The sequence below is a fragment of the Carassius auratus genome, chromosome 14, assembly GCF_003368295.1.
Source record: "Carassius auratus strain Wakin chromosome 14, ASM336829v1, whole genome shotgun sequence".
Taxonomy (NCBI): Eukaryota; Metazoa; Chordata; class Actinopteri; order Cypriniformes; family Cyprinidae; genus Carassius; species Carassius auratus.
Window position 1 is genome coordinate 25,534,074 of NC_039256.1, and position 21,387 is coordinate 25,555,460.

Here is a 21,387-nt window from a genome sequence, read left to right on the forward strand (position 1 = left end):
AATATCGAAGTGCTTTAATTAGATTATGACATTATGATTATAATGTACATACTGTAGGCTATACTCTCCATTATCACATTAAGGTACATACATGGCATTTACCATTATAAGCCAGCTTTAAAATATTAATATGAAACCTAGAATATGTTAAAAGCACATCTCTTGCTCTCATGTTTTTGGATCTCCTTCATTCCTTCAAGTACACACACACACACACACACACACACACGTGCGCTGAAGCAAAGCCTTAAAGTGGTTAGTCCTCCACACTGAGAAAGAGAGAGAGAGAGAAAAAAATAACTAACATAAACAAAGCCAGAAAAAAACCTCCATCCCCCTCTCTGATCTCTTAGATCCTCCTCTTTTTGCTCCGCTTCTCAGTGGGCTCACCGCACGCCATCTCCTTGCCTTCAAATGCATTGCTGGCCCTTTAAATCCTCTCTATTATAATTCCTGAAACGAGCAGCTGGCCATAAAAAAAGAGCGAGAAAGAAAGGGAAAAGCACATAGTCTCTTCAAAACACAAACCCAGACACGCAGACATGCTTGCTCTCTCACCTATTCTCCCTGACATCTGAGGGTGGGGGGGCCACTGTGGAGGATTTTCCAGCCAGCAGAAGTGAGCAGGGAGGAAGGCAGAAGAAGTTTCTTCACAGACAGGCTCGGATCACTCTGCAAGACAATGCATTCCTGTCGAGTTTTACCTGCTCCTCTTTGGATTTGGTAATTCTGTAGACTCTAAGTTCTTCAAACGGTCTGAGAGAGAAAGAGAGACTGAGCAAGAGAATGCTCCCTCAGGTCATAAGGATTTTATACATCTTGTCTTTTTTCTTTTTCCAAGGGGGCTTTATCAGGTAAGACAAGCAGTGTTTTTCATAGCATGCATGTATTTGTTGTGTGGCTCTTTGTACAGTGTGTATTGTGAGAAATATCATATTGATGTATTTTCTTCTTTTCTTAAGAGTAATAGTTGGGAGAGATTTGGGGTCAAACATGCAAAAAAAAAGAACAAAAAAGAAAAAGAAAAAATGCATTACTCTGCTTGGACTGTAAACTAACTCTATGTTGTATCTGGAAACTTGATTTGAAGCTTAAACTAGATGAGAAGAGTTTTCTTATTTTTATCATTTCTAAATAATTACTGGTGAATTTAAACTTTCTTAACACAGAGAACAGTCAGTCTATGGAAATGTGGTCATTTTTATAAGAAAATCTCCCAATTCAAGCAAATTCTAAAATTCTATGGAGCATTTTTGAAAGGAGAGATGAAAGCTGCTGAAATAAAAATTGTATTGTATTGTATTATTGTTTTATATATATATATATATATATATATATATATATATATATATATATATATATATATATATATATATATATATATATATATATATATATATATATATATATATATATATATATATATATATATATACATATTATAGGCTGGAGTGCCTAAGAAACCACATAAACAATATCCAACAGCACAAAACTCATTAGCTCACAGTAAGGGTTTTGTCTCTATATTTTATTAATACACAAAGCAAGATTTTGAAGAATTTGAAACATAGAGAAACTCAGTGCTATTTAAATCATACTAAAGCTTTTTAAATAAAGAAAATCATCCAACAATTTAAAGAAGCTACATACCGCAACTGTTAATAAAGGAAAACGATTTTCTCCCTCCCTCTCTATCTAAATGAAAAAACGTGAAAAGTTTTGCAGTGAGTGCACTCCCTGTTTCATGCCCCATTGCATCCAGGTGTGAACAGGCTGGAGTTCAATTTGCATAATCCCAAAGCCTGGGTCTGCCGACGAGCATCCGCTCTGAGAGAGCGAGACCTCTGATGGGAACTCCATCGAGAATCAGAGTGAGGGATAAAGAGAAGATGGAGTGAAGTCATTCTAGATGAAATTACAGGAGAAGTGCTGGGTGTCAGGATGATGTAATAAAAGGTACAACTAAGGAAGGTGTGAGAAAGGAGTGCATGAGACAGCCAGGGAAAGGGTGACTGGCAGAGGAACATGTTGTAGATGTTGCGGTATGTCACATGCTACATGTACATACGCGCACAGAAAGGCTTCAGTGTCTCTGAAGGGCCTGTGGTGTGACTTACAGGCGGGAGATGACATCCCTTAGCAATGGCACTCACCAGCTCAGTGTGTCAACCTGCAGACACTGTGTGGGCGATTCAGAGCGGACGGAACATGGAGGCAGAGATGAGCGCTGTTTGGGCTGAGCTGTCCGACTCTGAGGTGAGGGGGCGAGAATGGCTGTGGAAGGAGCTGTGCAGAGACCTGGGTAGAAATCCAGCAGGTGGCTGATTAGCAGGTAGACAGGTCACGAGCACGGCCGCAGATATCGGCAGGAACTCACAAAACATACAGGGAGGCAGAGTGATTCAGAACTGCGTCAGCGTGTGCAGTCTACAGGTCAGCTGTGTGGTGATTGAGTGAAGATGAATATGAGAATGTCACTATCTGTTTTCACAGACATCTTTCGGCTTCATAATGAAAGTTTTGAACAGACTATAACCTCAGGAAAACATTGGAAGAACATTACCTCGGGGAAAAAAAGACTGGCGTAGTTTGAAAGAGCATCTGGCGCTGTGTGAAATAAAGACGTCTGTCAAGGCACAAACAGTGGGATTTGTAAGGAAATAAAAGACGCTGAGATTGAAAACAAAAGGGGGCTTTGCGACAGCTCAAACTTTGTGTCTAATAATAATGAAGCAGTACGCAGTGTTCAGCGCAGGGCTATGTACAAATTTCACGAGAACACCATTTCCACCAATCAGGAGGGTGTGCCAAATTTGACCCCAAAGTCACACCAGCACAGCTCTCAGCAGCAATACTAATGCAGAGGTCAGGGGCCACTGAGCAAAACACTTGTTATACAGTATAAAGATTATCTGAACACACAGAATGAATACTTGATTCTGATTGGCTGACTGAATCTGAAGTATTTCTAAATAATGCCTGTCGTCCACAGCAATATTGTATCTCATGTGATCCACAGTCTATATGATAAATATTTTAAACTCCAATAAATATTTCACATTTAAACACATATAATTTTATATAACCTATACGCACCAAGGCTGCATTTCTTATTTGCTTAAAAAAAAAAAAAAAAGCTTATTTGGTGCTCAGTAAATGTTTCTTCTAATTATCAATGTTGAAAACAATTATGCAGCTTAATATCTTTATGTTAACTGTGATATATTTTTTTCAGGATTCTTGATTCATGAATAGAAAGTTTAAAATAGAATATTTTTATTAAACCAAAATCTTTTACGTAATAATGTAAAATAATTTGTAATCATTGTATTCTATTACAAAAAATATATATAATTTTTTAGTTCATTTTAGCCACTATTTAAAAAAACTGCTAATCAGGATTCAACATGCACCTCTGATACAACATTGTTATTCACCCGTTTTGCTCCAACAAACCAGTGCTTGCACCTCTCCCACAAATATTTGTCTGTCTACCTCAGCAGCCCTACTGTGAAAACAAAGAGAGCATACAACAGTAAGCAGAGCGGTAGATGGTGGTGCAGATTTAACCCAGGATTTGCAACAAAACTGTGGGATAGCAGCACAAGTTGTTCAGTGATGTGAGCATGTACATACAGAAGAGAGGTAACAGACTGCTGCACAGCATCTTGAAAGATTGTTCCTGACCAATTTCTCTTACCACTGTGGTGTGAGAAAACTGTGTGCCCTTGTTTTTTTTTTTTTTACAAAGTGTAAGTTGTACTACATGTGGGGCACCCACAAAACTCTGAGAGGTCTAAAAGGATGAGGGATCTTGTTAAAAGTTAAGCAGTGATAGAGAAACCAGTACATTTGTTCAGAAATGGTCACAAACATAACCTATTCCCTTATGTTTTTGGTACTTGACTCTTAACCTGGCAAAAATGATTTTGAGCCTGAGCGCATAGCCAGTGGGCTGTGGTGAAATGAATTTCTTTCCACTGCCAGCTCCCATACAGCACCACAGCGAGAGAAGCACAACATGAAGTGTAACTAATGCGGTTGGGCCACAGCACCTCATTTAAATGAAGGGCCTGTGGGATTCTCCTCCTGCTCGAGGTTTGACAGATTGAAGCCCTGTTGGAAAAGCCCTACTGGAGGTTGCTACATTGAGCTATTACTTTCAGCGCAATTAAAAGCACATAAAGGAGTCTTTATGTTGTTACTAATTCGGAGATGGCAAAACAGGTTAGCGTCCAACGAATTAGCAGGAGGGGAGATGGAGCATCATATATATTGATGCTTGAAGCAATCTATACTCTATAGAAATGCATGTATCGATCTATTCCAAAATATAATGAAAGGCAACTAAAAAAATAGGACCCTGTCTTCTATGGAAGCATTAATACAACCACATTAATCTCCGCTCTGCACATATATTGTATGGGGGTGCTTTAATGTTAGCCTGTTGCTACGCTAGTTAGTTGTGATAGAGTCTCCATTCACATTTTCGTCCCCTTGGAATTATAAGGTTCTATCTGACATTTTTGTCAAAATTGAGTTATTAACATATTCTTATTCTGTGACAATTTTTTTACATTATGTGATGTTTTATTTTAAGTTGTGTACATTTTGGGATTTTTTACTGAAAAAACAAAAAGTTTCTATCTACAGAAGTCTATGGAACACAAAAAATGTAAAAGCTCAATATATCAAAACTACTCAGAATGCAGATAGAACCCTATAATTCCAAGGGGATGAAAATGTATAAATTTTATATCACTAAGAAATACATCACTATAGTAATAAGAGGATAGTACTGGTAGCAATGGTAAACAAAGGTAGCAAAATTACAATAATTCTTAAATGTCTTCATTTCTAACCTTGCAAGATCTCTTTAATAATTTCGGCAGAAAAATGCAGAGAGACTCTAGATTTTCTTTAAGAAAGGCATTTCATTGCAAAACCAAGAAAATGCTGTAATCATGTCTACAAAACTGTTGAAAATGATGTGAAAAAGCATAACTACAGCACTCTGCGTTCCCAAATGCACATTAAACTCACAGTACATGGAGAAATGGGGTATACTACAACATTACTGTGCTGCTCGCATATAAATGACCACAATGCAACAGACTATTAACATATATAATGAAACTGCAACCTTTAGCAATTTGATAAATGCATCAAGTCATATCGCAGTTTTGATTAGTTTGATTGATAGCTGCTTTGTCAATGAAATGCAGCAAAACACAATGCTACAGATCTTTTATATTGTTATGAGAAGTTATGAGAAGTTTAAGTGTAGACTTAATGGGAAATACTGAAATATCATATCTACAAAACATAGTGTCTTAGGAAGTAGCACCTCCATGCCTTCAAGTTCTGCCTCTATATTTAGCTCACTATAGGTTTTGGAACAGAGCATTGGTCTTGCCACTGTGCATGCTGGTCACTTTGTCACATCCAATGATAGTACAACATAGTTGTTTGGCTGAAGCAGAAGATCTCATAACAGCTGGACAGCTTTGACTCATCTAATCCGGAGGGGAGATCTTTCAAAAAGATAATAGGAAACAAACAGAGGTCTTGGCAGGAGGTGCTGTTTCTAATGAAAAAATAATACAATCGTATAGCCATTGGGAACGAATGAGTGCAATACCTGCAGATCAGGAAAATGAAGCATGCAAACAGCACATCCCCAGACTGTGCTACATGACACAAGGTCATTTACTTTAAGGATGGATAGTAAACACAAGTAACAACACCCACCAGGACACATCAGTCTCTCAGTCTCTCTCTTTATCTTTTGCTCCACTTTCCTGTTGACTAGCCTATGTCACGCATGGCTGGTGAAGCAGTTTTTGGAGGTGGGTGGGGGGAGATGGAAGTTGAAGTGGGGATTACAACTGTGCGTGTCAGATAACACAATGTCAGGGAGCGAGGCGGCACTTTTTCCGGCATGAAATGAGAACACAAGCACGCTGGAGCTGTGTAATTCCACTGAACGCTGAATAAATTATTACCCTCTGTAAGGGCACCCCTTGACTCCGGCTCACTATTGTAGGAACAAATTAAATTCAACAGTGCTAATCACAGCTTTTCAGTAAATGCCTGACTAACACTCTGACCTCCAGATGGGCCTCAGAAACTGGGCCGCGCCGACCCAGTGTTCGGTTTATTGATATTTCTGGTGTCAAGGCAGTTGTGAGAGCACCGAGGCTAGCGGCGGTCTGTTGCCATGACAATTCTGGTTTATTGATCTACTAAGCTTAAGGCCTTATCCATTAACCCTGTACGACACATGATTTTTTCCTAATGGAAAAATGGAAGCAGCTACAGTTTTTTTAATAGCATAGCAGCAGTGGTCAAGGAGGATGCAAACAGCTTAAGGTCACGGCACAGGATTCAGAAATACGTTCAGAATCATTAGCATGACTGACTGACTGCCAAGGGAAGTACAACAGGCCATGAGAATGGAGCCACTGAGTCTGGGTTAATTGTATTTACCCTAAAATACTATTGCTATATTTCTAAAACAAACAGATATAAGGCCATTACAGAGAAAGTTTTGTCAGTTCTTGTGACTGTATGGCATCAGTCTAATAAACAATAAAATGCTTATGGTCCTAATATATGTAGGAAGCTCTTTTTTTTTCTTCTGAAAACGATCAAATATGCTATAGGAGTAACCGGAGTAATACTCATATCACTTTTGATTTGTACTATAAAAAAAAAGCACTGACATTTTTACCATTATTACATAGGAAATACAAATACAGTTTAAGGAACCCATGTTGACCCCCCCTATAGTGCAGTAAGTTGTCACAATGTGACTTGCCATTAATCATCCCATCATAGGCTTTTCAGTAGAATTTAAAGTAAAACTACGAAAATTAATGCAAATTAATTAAATAAATATATAAAAGTTTAATTTATTAAGTAAATAAATAATTTTACAGTAAAAAAAAATATCATATTGTATTTCTAGTTTGGAAGATAAAATGAACAATTATATAGCTGCAATTTAAAATAAATAAATAAATAATAATTAAATACTTTTTACTTTTAAGAGGATTATGAAATAAAATGGGTGCTTGAAACCAATATACAAAGTCACTGCTCATACACAATGGTAATTTAAAATCCTTTACATAAAAAAAGTAAAATAATCATTAGAAAATAAAAATTACTCAAAACCTTATTTATTAGCCCCTTTTCACAACATTTCTATGTGACACTTAGTCTCAGTCTTGCCTGTTTAGAGTTTTATTTAACCAGCTAAGACAACAGAACATTATTAAGAAATATATCTCATATACAACCTGTATATGCTCCCTTCTGTTTGCAAGGGGTTAGCGCTAGAGCCAAAAGATGGAATTAGACATGCATGACCATGCCGATTTTCTCTTTCTCTCTGTCTGCACAACCAGCTGCAAGACCAAAGCTCCACTATCAGCTCATCGGGTCTTCCCACATTGCTTTCCTGTTTTCCCTTTCTTCTCTGTCTTTATTTTCACCCTCACCTTGATGTCCAAAGAGAAGGTTTCTGGCCACCAATATTCCTGGCCCAAGCCAGACTACATCAGACAATATTTGCTCTAATGGCACCAGTTCAGGATTCCTGGAGGTCAGAGAGAATATTTGCATTCATACAATGAAACATTTCTGTCTGTGTAACTGTTGTGTTGTCAGTGTACCTTCTAAATTGGAGACTACATTCCCTGCTTGAACACAGCATGAAAGAACACAGAGCTATTAGCAGTTAAATCAGTGCAGAGCAATTCAAGTCATGCAGCATGGTGACTTCATCTGAAAGACTGTTTGCCAAACACCCCTGTAAGGATTTTATGTTCAAACATTTCAGGGAACTTTTACGCTACAGCTTTTGGTGTGATCTGAGGCCATTTTAAAAGTTGCAGTTGTTTAGTTGGTTTGAAAGATTTTTGAAAGAGAATCATTTGCGTTTGCTAATAGCTGATAAAAAACACAAATCAAATTATTAATATACAGTAAGGAAATAATTTAATGTTGCAATGAAACAAGTAGCACAAGATCCAAATGTAACGTATTACCATAAAATAGAAAAGAAACAACATTGTTTTATCCATCGGCTGTTGACTGGATTCTGAATTGTGAGCATTGCAATTGCCATCTTTAAAGAAAACAATAAATACATCTTACTAAATACTAAATACATAAAATACTAAAATACTTAACGTACTAAATGTAATATTTTATTTAAATCAAACTCAATAGTCAATCAAAAGCCAGTAAATCACAAATCAAACTGATTCACTGTTAACCCACTGATTAACACTGTATTACAGTGGCAAACAGCTGACATTAGTGATGCTGACATAGCATGGTTTAAACCTAAAAGTGCAATGTTAAAAGAGAGCAGTAGTTGAATTAAAGTTTGGGAAAAGCAAGAAGTGTGAAAACAGGCTTATAACAAGAGAATAGATATTTGCTGGTTTTACTCTTTAGTAGATTTCACAAGAAAACCACACTTTAAATGGAACAATCACAAACATCTAAATAATATTTGAGGTAAATGAACAAGAAGGGAAGGAATTTTACTCTCTATAGTTGTTTTTAGTAAGAAGCAGTGCTGTCCTGCACATAGTCACTTAGACTTATACAGATTTGCTTCTGGGAGTGAGGCCAAACTTAGTCTAGACTCTGGATCCCTTTACACCCTTAAGCAAAGTATGGACTTCATCCACTAAGTGCCTCTAGGATTCTTGTGTATGACATACCACCCACACTGAGCGCTTCAGGGGAAAACAACTGTACCCCTCTCTGTTTATTAAGATTAATCACAGCTCCTCCTGTACGAACCAGCTCCAAAAATCTGCTCATTTGCAGTGGGTCAACAGTGCCTGAAAAAATAATGTGTAACTCTGCCGGTGTTCAGAGTAGTGAGGTGCATTGGAGAGTGCTCCAATTAAAGTGGTTATTTCAAGTGTGCTTGAGCAGACTATCTAAAGTCCCATGTGCATCACTCCATAAAGATGAGAGGAACATCCTGACCTCACTATGCTAGCATGAGAACCCTGACGGCGCATCCAGACCATTTGTTATTATTTATCACAGTACCTGTATTTAAATTCGCATACAGATGTACTTCTCGTACTACATTTTAAAAAAAATTATAATGTGCATCATCCATGCGATTCCTTGTATGCGAATTGTTTATATGCACAAAAGACTGCATTCGTCAAAGTTTTAAAGGGGTCCTATTATGCTCTTTTACAAAGTCTTGATTTTGTTTGGGGGTGTACTAGAACAGTCTCTCATACTGGGTTGTTCGGAAAAAAAAATTGAATCCGCGATTTAAACCCGGATGATTGTAACCACAAGTTCGTCTGCCTTGGGAAAGCTAGTGTGTCTCTGACATAGTGATAACAGTCAACAACCAAGTCTCGTCCCATTCGTCGATATTTGTGATATCACAAATCCCGGAAAATATGCGTTGTAATCCAAATTAGTCATTCACTGTAGTTTTTGAAAAGTGATTTCTGTTATATGAAATATCTCCTTCTGAATTGGACTGTGAGCTTTGTAACTTTGCAGATCTTTTTTATGCTCAAGCAGCAACATTACAGACTAACTAAAGTTGAAAAAGTGAAAAAGCATAATGGGACCCCTTTAAACTTCCTCTGCAGATTTCAGAAACTGAAAAAGCATTCTGACACTATCAGGAGCATGCTACTGTGAAAGTATCAACTGAATAAGCAGTCTCATAAAATTAATACTACTTACAAAAAATTATATTGTTTCCAGTCATTATTTCACAGAGTAAGGATGGGTATCTATCTATCAAAGGCCATACCACAGATATTGATTATAATATTGGAACAATTTTAGATTTCTGAAAATTAAATAGTAACAGCCATTTAGGATGATATTTTAAAGCCATTTAACAAGTCTAAATTGTAAATTATTAGACTGTTTATATTTATCTATCTATATAAACAGTTAAAGAATATGATAAACAACTTTTAATGTACACAAACTTTAAATAACAGGTGTCCCACAAACTCATTATAATAAATGTCACATTTAGCTCTGTCATAATAGTGTGAAATAACAGCAAATTATGTTTCACTGTATGTCATCACCTCTGGTAAGCAATGTTCTTCAATTGAATGGGGACTGCAATGTATCTGTAAACGGTCGCTTGCTTTTTCAATGTCTCTGTCTGCATTTAGATGAGCTGAAAGAAAATTTATGGTAATGTGATACCAGCCAAAATACTTAATAATTTGTTATATTTTAAATATTTGAACCTTTAAATTATTTTTCGATAAAAAACCATATTACAATACGGTATCAAAAGCATTGATACATTAAAAATGACAATGCGTATGTTCAGAAAAAAATTAAGACATATGCTAAGAGGCCATAGCACAGCACAGGACCTCAAACAGTTCCTTTCCCATAATCCCAGGAAGACTGGAAACCATGCACACAAACACAAGCCATTGGGGTCCTCGCTCTCTTTCATGCGAAGCAAAACACACACTGAAATTGAAGTCTGGAACAGCTGGAGGCTCTAAAACGCAGTGAGCGACCTCTCCGCACACTTTTCTGCCCATATCGGCTCCTGAACCATAGTACAGGCTTCTCAGACAGGTGGAGCGTTGTTGAAGCCATGTGAAGGTAGAATGAGTCAGGACCACCTCAGGCAGAGCTAGTGAAAACAGGGAGGAGAGCTGTGAACTACCCAGCACAACTGCAAGAGCGCCACAGCCCTTAAGGCGAGCAGACGGGAGGGCCTCATTACCTGAGCAAGTTACAGAGTGTAGCAGATAAACGTGTGAAACAACAAGAAGCAGATCTCCGAGTGGATGGATGGCGTATAGAGACTCGTTCAAGTCCGTGGAAGTAATCCAGAACCTGATGAGAACTGACACGTCCATCCATATTCATACAGCACAGGCATTTAATGGACCACATTTATGATTCTGTGGTAGCATGCTGCAGGTCCTAATTAGACATTTACTGTACACACGTACACATGAGAGATGTGTTGCTGGTTATAAGCAAGAATTAGCGTTGTTTGTCACTGAGAAGGGAAGCAGAGAGTGACTCTGTGCTGCTGCTTAACTTCTGTTTCCTGGCCTTCATTTCTCTGTAACACCTGAATTCCAGCCCAATTTCTCTGAACTCTCATTTCATTAACCTGAATAGGCACACAGAGAAAAATCACGGCAGCACTCCTCTGCCAGGAGGCGAATCTTTCTTCTCTGTGTGGTGACGTCTTTGCATTAGAGACAGTGGAGTAGAGAGTTTCCATTTAGGCTTCAGAAAAAATAAAATTATCATTCCATTTTTTTTAGATTCTTTCTCATTCAGTAAAAATCTATCAAATTTTGTTTAAAACATACTTTTTTAAATAAAACTTGTCAGGATATTTTTTTCAGTACTATACAGAATTAATTAATACAAATATTAGTACTATTTAGCATGGATGCATTCAATTGATCAAAACTGACGACTTTCACACTGTATATTCCCATGCTGTTCTTTTGAACTTTCCATTTCCAAAAGAATGAAAACTGAAAAATCAGTTTCTACAAAATATTAAGCAACACAAATCCTTTCAACACTGATAATAATTAGAAATGTTTCTTGAGCAAATCAGCACATTAGAATGATTTATACAGGACCATGTGACAGACTGGAGTAATGACATGAATAACATAAATAACATTTCAAAATATATTAAAATAGTTATAATAGTTAAAAAGTTATTTTACAGGTAAATGGTAATAGTTCTCAATATCACAATTTTTCTGTATTTCTGATTCAAATAAATACAGCCATGTTAAGCATAAGAGATAAAAGCATTTTTTTTTTATCTTATTGACCCACACATTTTGAACAATAGTGTATTTTGTTTAAGAAGGTAAAGACTTGTTTAATTTTCCAAAAATTGCAGGAGAGGAGAGAAAATCATAAACATACCTAAATTGCTTAATATTGTAAAGTATTAATAAATGAAAAATGGCATTACGCAGCAAGGCTGCTAATCAAGTTTTGAAACAGAGTTAACACATGCTGGCCTTTACAGAAAGGTTAGATTTTTTTTAAACGGGCCCATCAGTTACCACAAAAACGTGTAATAAACACAATGAAAAAGGAAAGTTCTAAAACATGGCAGATTGACGACCCTGAAATGTCATCTATGGTCCCTGATGAGAAAGATGGACCTGTAGGACCCTCTTGGGAGGGTGAATCTGATAGGCTTCGCTGCTTATTGCTCTGAAAGAGTAGATCACGTCACAAAAAGACCCATCACAGCTCTCTGTCAGAGCACTGGCACCATCAGACAAGTAATCAGAGAAGCTGGAGCGCTGTCTCCTAGACTGACAAAAGGTATTCCCGACTGACCCAAGGTCTATCTCTGGAAGGGAATAAAAAGAAGGCTGAGAGGACAATAGTATATTGAGAAAATTTCTTTTACATTTAACTTTTTTAATGGTGCTGTATCTTAATGGTAAGATACTCATATCTTTTGTTTGTTTGATTGATTGTCTACGAATTAAGTGGAAAAAGCAGGTGGGCTCATTTGTTGTACATTTTTGTGGGAGGAAGTAGCTATGCTACAGTTTGATTACAATAAATATAAATAACAGCCTTGATGAATAAACAATCAGATGAGTTGTTTTTACAAAAATGACTCGCACAACAAAGCCTATTCTATTAATTGACACAATAGGGCTTTATGTAACCATGCAACACTAATTACATTTTTTTTTTATTACATACTGTACCGCCATTTACATAATTATCTTTTCAAAAGACGGTTGCTGGAAGATGAATCGTGCATTCAGTTTCACATTCAAATATTTATGCAAATAATTCCATTCCTTTTGTGATCTAAAAGAGAATAATAAAGGCTACAACAGAAAAGTACACTTTATTAGAATGGGAAAAAAATGCTTACAGTATCATGTATCCCTGCAAATCAGTAGAAACTTCAAAAAGAGCTCTTGTGTCTTAATTATGGCACACCACAGCATTACGCTGATAGCTTGAGAAAAGCTACAGCTAAACCACAGTTTAAACAAATCGTGAATCTGGGGAGAACGGTGGCTAGGGGCAAAGAGGACGATCAGATTAAAAAATGAGACCATCACGGCATTAAATGCATTTTTCAAGGTTTTCAGCAACATAGAATAAATTTAGCATTGAAACATGATCTAATCTAATGGGTCTTCTGAGATGTCAGAGACAGCCTCCCCCAAGGTTAAAGACTGCATTATGAATTAAAATGTGTAATCTGTGGCCTGTGAGGAGTTTCAGCTGAGCTCGACTTTTAATAAAGTTATGAGCTGAGTTTTATACTTGCAATATACAGTACATTTCCACTGAGTTGCTTCTGCACCACATCATAGATCTAGTTTAGAACAATGAGTTTTCTACAGACACTTATAATGATGCCGGATTTGTAAACAGCGAGGAATAAACCTTTTTACGAAAGAGCTGTGAAGCATCGCTAATGATTTTAGAGCTTTCAAGCTCACTCTAAAACCAGACGGATGAAAAAACCTCTACAGCTTGAAAAAAAATTCTAGCAATATACTCTAATTTCACCATTATACAGCCAGCAGTTATTTAGTGGTCTGATTTCTGCATGGTCTGTCTATTCCACTTCTTCTGGTAGTTCCTGCTAGAAACTGCCTAGAAAAAAAATCACACTGAAGACTTGGTGAGATTATCGCTGACAAATGTTTTTTTTCACTTCCATGTTCACAAAGGGCAGCTTTGACCTGTATGTGTGAGCCGTGTCAGATTCCAAACATGTTTTTCTACCGAGGCATCTGTCCAGTCACTGCTTAAGGGCAGTGGGTGATTGAGTCCACATACTACCACTATATCCCCCAGTGTCTCCATGGACACAGGAACATTACAACAGAAGGGACATAGATCACATCAGCCAAGACAAGTGCGCCTCAGAAAACTGCAGAACAAAAACTAAATCCTATTCCTTTGATGATGCTGTTAATCAAAAGTAAAGCATGGATAGAAAAAGTAGCCAGACTGAAAGCGATTTGGGTAAAATGATCAGAGATGTATTTTAATGACAGGTTGTAAGACCTGCAAAAACTCCATCTCATATTATGCTAATAGCCCTAAAAATCTGGACAACCATCCATGAGTGTCTAATGACTATCATTTCCCGTGCCTTTGGTAAAAAGTGGCCACTTTGAAAATTAATATGCTTTCCGATCACTGGCTCTCTAATGAAAAGCAATTAGAAGCATATGTTTGCAAATCATGTGCAAAGTGTATGCAGGGACTAAATGAAACCAGGGTGGTAACTGTAATTATCATGCTCAATGAGATGAACTCCTATAGTGGTTAGCACTGGTTTGGCTGGTGAACCAGCATACAGTAGCAATGCAACTGGGATGAAGCTTGTTGCTAATTAAAATAAGCATCTAAAAGTTACTCTGTTTCAATGACTATCCGTTTTAAAAATACTCAAATTCTTAAAGGGATTGCTCACCTAAAAATACAAATTCTATCTGCATTTACACACCCCATATTTTTAGGACTCTGGGGCCATGATGAGTCATATGGAGACAGGATAACCTCAAAGTGTCCAGTGGGCTCTATAATAGACATCTAATACACTCAAAAATGAATAATCTGTCATAATGTATTCAACCTCATGCCATTCCAAATCTGCATGACTTTCTTCTGTGGAAAACAAAGAATATATTTTTTTAAGTGAAAATCAGCCTTTAAATAATGATATTCTCTATTCTTAGTAGGTTCTGACAAAGTCTGTATTTTTAGCATTTACCTCTGAATTAATATTATCTGAACATCTGTAATTGTGGTTTCAGAGCCTATGAGAGAAACCAGTACTTGCTGAGGGTCACATGCGGCACTGGTTTTAATGTGAAGAACATAAGGATCAGCAGAGTCAGACTTCTTATGAAGCTTCTCATTCCAGCATGTTGCCCCTAGGCCTGTCTGATAACATTGCAGCTGACTGGGCTGAAATCTATCCAGATTTACTTTCCTTTGAAAGAGTTGGCAGATTACAGCACTATATATAACGCATACAGAGACTAGTCTCTCCCCTCACAATTAGCCAACAGAAAAATAAGAGAGCTGATAATAAGAACAGTGTACCAAAGATGTGAAAGTTATCTGAATAGCAGAAAATAACAAATATCAAATAAAAAAAACAGCTAGAAAAATGTTTAACCTTTACTGTATTACAGTTTTATCAACAACACATTCTAATAAAGAAAGAAAGAAACAGTCAAAACAAATCTGCAAAAAGATGTTTCTAAATTACAAATCTAAATATGAGCTACACTGCCATTCAAAATGTTGGGATCAGTAAGATTTTTAAGTTTTTTTAATTGAGTCTCTTATGCTCATCAATGCTGTGTTTATTAGATCAAAAATACAGAAAAACTTTAATATTGTGAAATATTATTGTAATTTTAATATTGTTTTCTTAGATTTATAAACTTTAAAATATAATTTGTTTCTGTTATGCAGCGCTGAATTTTCATGAGCCATTACTCCAGTCTTTGGTGTCACATGATCCTTCAGAAATCATTCAAATATGCAGATGCTTTTTTGAAGCTTTGATATTGTTTACAGTGTGCAATATAACATGTGTTCATGTTTCGCGTATAAAAAAACACAGTATTTTTCACACAATTCACCTATCTGTATACCGCTGTTTTCACTGTCACAAAAACGGGCTGATAACTTCCTTGTTCTTTAAAGTCCCTCCTTCAGAAATACTTAACGAGTTCTGATTGGGCCAGCGGTTCCTGTGTTGTGATTCGACACCAGCTTAGAGCACGCTGCCCTCCTGCAAACGTGATTGGGCTAGAACGCACGTGTACTTATAATCACAGGAGCGTTTTTACTGACGAGATGCGCATGAACATCGCATTCGTTTTTTTGCACAGCTCTAACATCTAGTTAACAAAGCTAAACAGCGTTGCCCTTTGTGTAGTAAGTTACAGAAACTGTTAAACACACCAACTTAAATAATAAAATACACTTACCGGTTGTGGTCCATAAACAACACCTTCTCCAGACAAAGAGGGAACTGCTCCATCTTTCAAGAATAATCTTTTTTGCGAATCCGGCTTAAAAGTGATTGAGATTGAGGAAATTGTCCTCAGCAAGCTGTACTCAGCAACATGTGCTGCACATAGTTTTACATGTGGATTATAATTTTCGATAACCGAGTTAAACAGAAATTGTAGCCATTAATCTCCAAGTACAGCGTCCCTGGGAAGCCCAAACAAAGATGATTGTACTCCAAGATTAAAATAACAGCGTTTCAACGACATGTCGAACACAAACGCAGCTCTTCCTTCTTCTCCGTCGGAGCGCAACAAGGCCACACCCCTGTTTGTGAATTCATGTGGGTGGAGGTTGGTCAAAAAAAATGTTTTAGTGACGTCATTACTGCAGGAATTAGAGGGCTGTAGTCCAAACGGGTCGTTTTTTGTAGGCGGATTCTGTTAAATAAAATATCTCGCTTGGCATTGATCTTTGAGCTTTAGAATTTTACAGATATTATTTATACTCTAACAACAACATTACACACTAACTAAAGTTTAAAACATGGGATCACGAAGAAGGGGACCTTTAATATCACTTAACCATTTAACATATCCTTGATGAAAGTTTTAATTTCTTTTTTCTTTTTTTATGAGAAAAAATGTATTGACCCCAAACTTTTGAATATAGTGTAAATAAAATTATAACAAAATTTTCCAATTTGTAATAAACACTGTTCCTTTAAACTTTTTATTTATCAATGAATCATGAAAAAAGTATTCAAAAAAAAAATATTACACAGCACAACTGTTTCCAACATTGGTAATAAATCAGCATATTAGAAGGATTTCTTAAGGATCATATGACACCGAAGACTTCTGAAAATTCAGCGTTGCTTCATAGGAACAAATTATATTTTAATGTATATTAAAATAGAAAACTGTTATTTTAAATTGCAATAATATTTCACAAAATTATTTTTTTTCTGTAATTTTGATCAAATAGATACAGCCTTGATGAACATAAGAAACTTTTGAAAGGCAGTGTAAATCATGACTTCAACAAACAAAACTGGGGCATGTGATATTACAAGTCTCATTTTTTTTTTTTTTAAAGCATAAATGACTGTAATAGACATATTTCATATTATAATATCAAAAGAACCTATAGATCATTTTTGGTGTTTAAACATGGGTTTTTGAACTTGAATTTATTTGCTCAAAAACAGTTTCATTTGTATTATTTATTTATTTTTATTAAAAGCATGAACAAAACAATCAAATCTTTTTTAAATCGCAAGACTGTCACAACTTTTTAAAATAGATTTTCAAGCATCATTTTTGTATTATTATTATTTTATTTTATTTATTTTTTTTGTATGCCTTTGATAGTGCCATCACAGTCATTAATTTCAGGATGCTGATAAAACGAGAACATATCAGAGATAGTGTTGAGCAAGGAATGAGTGTTAAGATATTCTTGTCATTCCACAGACAGGGACTCAGGGATCAGACAGCAGTATCGGGCCCTGAAAGGTCAGGCTCATTAAAAGTCCCTTACTTGCATCTCAATGATTCAAGAAAAGCCCAACCGTTCATTAAACAGGCCTCTGTAATGCTTCCTGCGGAGCCATTACCAGTAACCCCACTGGCCTCATGACCAGCCGACAGATGCTGTGCCTGTTAGACCAGAGGCAAACACTTCACTGTTTTATATATTTTTTGCCAGAACGACAGAGGAATTGTTTTGGTTTCTGTCTTGAAGTTTCTAGCTTCTCATTTCATCCCTACCACAGCGGATCTGTTTATAAGCTGGCATCCTGGGAATCCCCTAAGCGACTCCCTCTCACTGTATCCCAGCATTTCCACACCTCAGGGACACTCTACTCACACTTTGATGACTAGCTCTCATGTTCGCACATTTACGTGACTGGATTGCTGCGCTGGTACAGTTCTGTCTTATGGGAATGGATCTGAGATTCTGTGAAGTTAGCAATGGTATAAGGCAGTTATTATAAATTCATGACGGCTGATGAAGGGGTCAGCCATCTCTCGAGGCTTACAGTAATAAAAAAAAATGTTGTGGTCATCACCTAGTTGAAGCCCAGCATGAAACAGGCTTAGATCTGCTTCCCTTAACATCCCGCCAGTTATTTCCCAGAATCCCCTGAAATGAGAGGGGTTATGAGAGGGGAATTTTATTCTAATCCTTCACTGAACAACCTTCTAAACTTTTCTGCGTTGTCGTTGAAAAATTAGGCATGTTTTAATACATTATGCTGATGTATTCAACATCTGAAACCATATCTGATGACTAAGAACTCAAGGGGGGCTCCACATAATCTTGACAAAAATAAAAAGAAGAAATATAGAAAAACAGACAGTAACTATGTAAGATTCAACACACAGGCACTGTGCATCTCTATAATGAAGTGCAGTAAAATCTCCGGACAATTATAGTTTCACAGGGCAGCAGGTCAATCACTGAAGTTAATTAATGAGTTTTTAATTGAACGCTGTTGACAGACTGCTTTTGTGAAAGAGATGGCAGGTAATCACGTGACTGGGTGACTTAATCTTTTCAATGCATGCATATAATTCTTTTTTGTGACTTTTCTTTTGACCGTCTGACAGATTTATTACACCACTCACATTCACTTTTTTCTGTTTTATCGTTTTCTCTGAGCTAGTCGTGTTCCGCTAAATGTTCATTTCTGTAACAAATTGCAAGAAATAATTGCCAAAATAAGAAATTGTATTAAAGCAGATCTGAGTTTCATGTGTCAACATTTCATGCAGACTAAAGACATAACTGTCACAGGAATTAGTCTTTCAACGTCTTCTCTACATGCAGCCCTGAAATAATGTTTCCAAGCAATCAGAGGAAATCACATTTCAGAACAATCATTTCAAAGACAATTATAATTATACATCATACAACAAAATAATTGAAACATTGTTAATTTTCAAATACAGATGAAATACTAATACTAAAATTATTTTAGAAAATAGTTTAAGTGTGTAGTTCCACTTTTTACTTGCATTTTCCAAAATGAGATGGGTAAAGATAAAAAAATAAAGGCTATTAGATAGTTAAAAATAGGCTATTAGATACAAAAATCTGAAGAAAGTATATAACATACGGCCATAAGAAATATGATTAACCAAATTTGTCAATGCAATATATATATATATATATATATATATATATATATATATATATATATATATATATATATATATATATATATATATATATATATTAATAATGCTTATCAATTTTTTTATGGAATCTCTCATTATTAAAGACAAATATGTTTCAAAACATAAGATTAAATATTGGCACCCTCCAATGATGGATCTGGACTTTACCACTTTATATAATTAAAACTTTTCATTTTGTCATTATTACAGATGTAGAGCACATATACTATAATACCACTACACCCACCACAGCTTCACAATGGATATTGTAATCATGTATACAGTCTTATCACTGGTCTGAAATGACAAGTTTGTGCATTTCAAATGCGACTGTATAATCTCCTTGGAATGTTTGAAGTGGTGCTGAATACCAGACAACCAAAACAACAGAAACCATGGATTACACTCAGCACAAACACACGCAATGGACCTTTGCCATAGCAGTTCTTTGTGTGCCTGAGCCCCATATTATATAAACCATTTTACTGAGGATTAGAATGTAATCGGACTGTCCGTAATACACTGTGGTGTTAAGAAGAACATTGATTGTTTAGGTGAGCCAGAGAAAGAGGGAGAACGAGGGAGAACGAAAAAACATATGGTTTCTCTCCTAGTGAAAGAAAGGGCAAGAAAGAAGAAAACCAACCAAGAGCTCAGTGGAATGAAGCTTCCCAAGTTCAGAAAGACTTCGATATGAATTTGGCATAGTTGGCGTATAAGCCGTGGGGCCGTGAGGTTTATAAACAAAATCTGATGCTGATGGTACTTGGATGCAAACGTGAGTCAGACACTCAAGGCTGAGAAACAAACTTGATTGCTGCCTCGCTCTCCTGCGACTCTTTAAAAATGCATGTTCCGTTCTAGCACGGTCTCGCCATAAACCCTGGCGAAAAGCAAAGCGGGAATGTGAGCGAAAAGCCTGATTTTCTAAGGCAGTTGGACCACATAAAAAAGTGGGGGTGATTCATTTAGCAGCCTTTCTCTTCTGTTTCGGATAAACAAGATCTGAACTGGATGATGAGGAAGCCCTGGAGCCTGTGAGGCAAATATAAACCCATATTGGACTTTTTCTCACTCCAAGAGATATTTGTATCTTCCAGGGCTTTGGGAAAGAACACAGACTCTGGTTACACTCTTTTTTTTTCAAACACTATGCAATTTAAGTAGAGACTCACCTGTGAGCTCCCACTAAAATTCACTCCACATTTTCTGTAGTAAAAGCACTGAGAAACACTCACCGATCAGAAAGTTTGACATTGGAAGGAGACAGGGAGTCTGATGGCCCTTCGCTCTTCAGGGGCTAGGGACTGGGGTCATGACTGATCTGCTTAAAATTGTATCAAAAGCAAGCAAGCAGGAAACACTTCTTCTGAAGTATCAAAAGGAGAAAGTTCCAGTCGAATCCAAGACTCTGGCCTCTGGGATCCACTTGCTCCGGCCTGGCAGGTCTGTCAGGCACAGACTGAGTCCCGCTGGAACTGGAATCAAAGTCGTCTACCTTAACTGTGACATTCGCTGCATTTCAATTGAGCCATCAGTCTGTCAGACACAATGCCTCCCCCTTCCTAGGGATTTAGTGGGTTCTGTTTTTCTTTGCCATGATCACTGTGACAGGTTTCAGTAAAAACCCTGCATGTAGAACGTATGTTTATTGCATTATGCCTCCGTATTCCCTGATGAATAGACCAGTATTGCAGGACACAAGCATATGTTTGGGATGTTGGTATGCTAGTTCCACCAGCTAGGAAAATGCATGCTGGTCTTTTGAACAAATCTTTTTAAAATATGCATTAAAGCGGTTCATGACAGACTTCTTTGTCATTATCACTGACTGTATCTGTTGTCCTTTACCTCATCTTTCTTTTGCTGCATTATCCTAAACCCCTTCTTCTTCGCTTTCTCTATCTCTGGCAGACTGGGCTCCTGTAAAGAGGAGATAAAGTCCTCCGGCAGGCCAGCCCCAAAGCCTATGTCCCCATCGGACTTTCTGGACAAGCTGATGGGAAGAACCTCCGGCTATGACGCTCGCATCAGACCCAACTTCAAAGGTGTGACAGAATGTAAACAAACAGGATTTGTCGGGATATTTGCAACATAACTTGTGAAAGTGGTAGCAGCTTGATGATAGTGGCTCCTGGAAACC

The 21,387-nt window shown here is 36.9% G+C and overlaps 1 protein-coding gene across 2 annotated transcripts in view; it reads left to right on the plus strand.

The window, feature by feature from the left end:
* The first annotated feature begins 365 nt into the window (after positions 1 to 365).
* glra4a (glycine receptor, alpha 4a) overlaps positions 366 to 21,387 on the plus strand; it is a 36,358-nt gene continuing 15,336 nt past the window's right edge. The window contains exons 1-2 of one of the 2 annotated variants that reach the window (XM_026280889.1): positions 366 to 854; positions 21,159 to 21,292. In XM_026280889.1, the coding sequence (XP_026136674.1) occupies positions 787 to 854; positions 21,159 to 21,292 (202 nt within the window). In that variant the 5' untranslated portion in view covers positions 366 to 786. The remainder of the gene's footprint in view (positions 855 to 21,158; positions 21,293 to 21,387) is intronic. The other variant, XM_026280888.1, reaches the window with a different exon arrangement.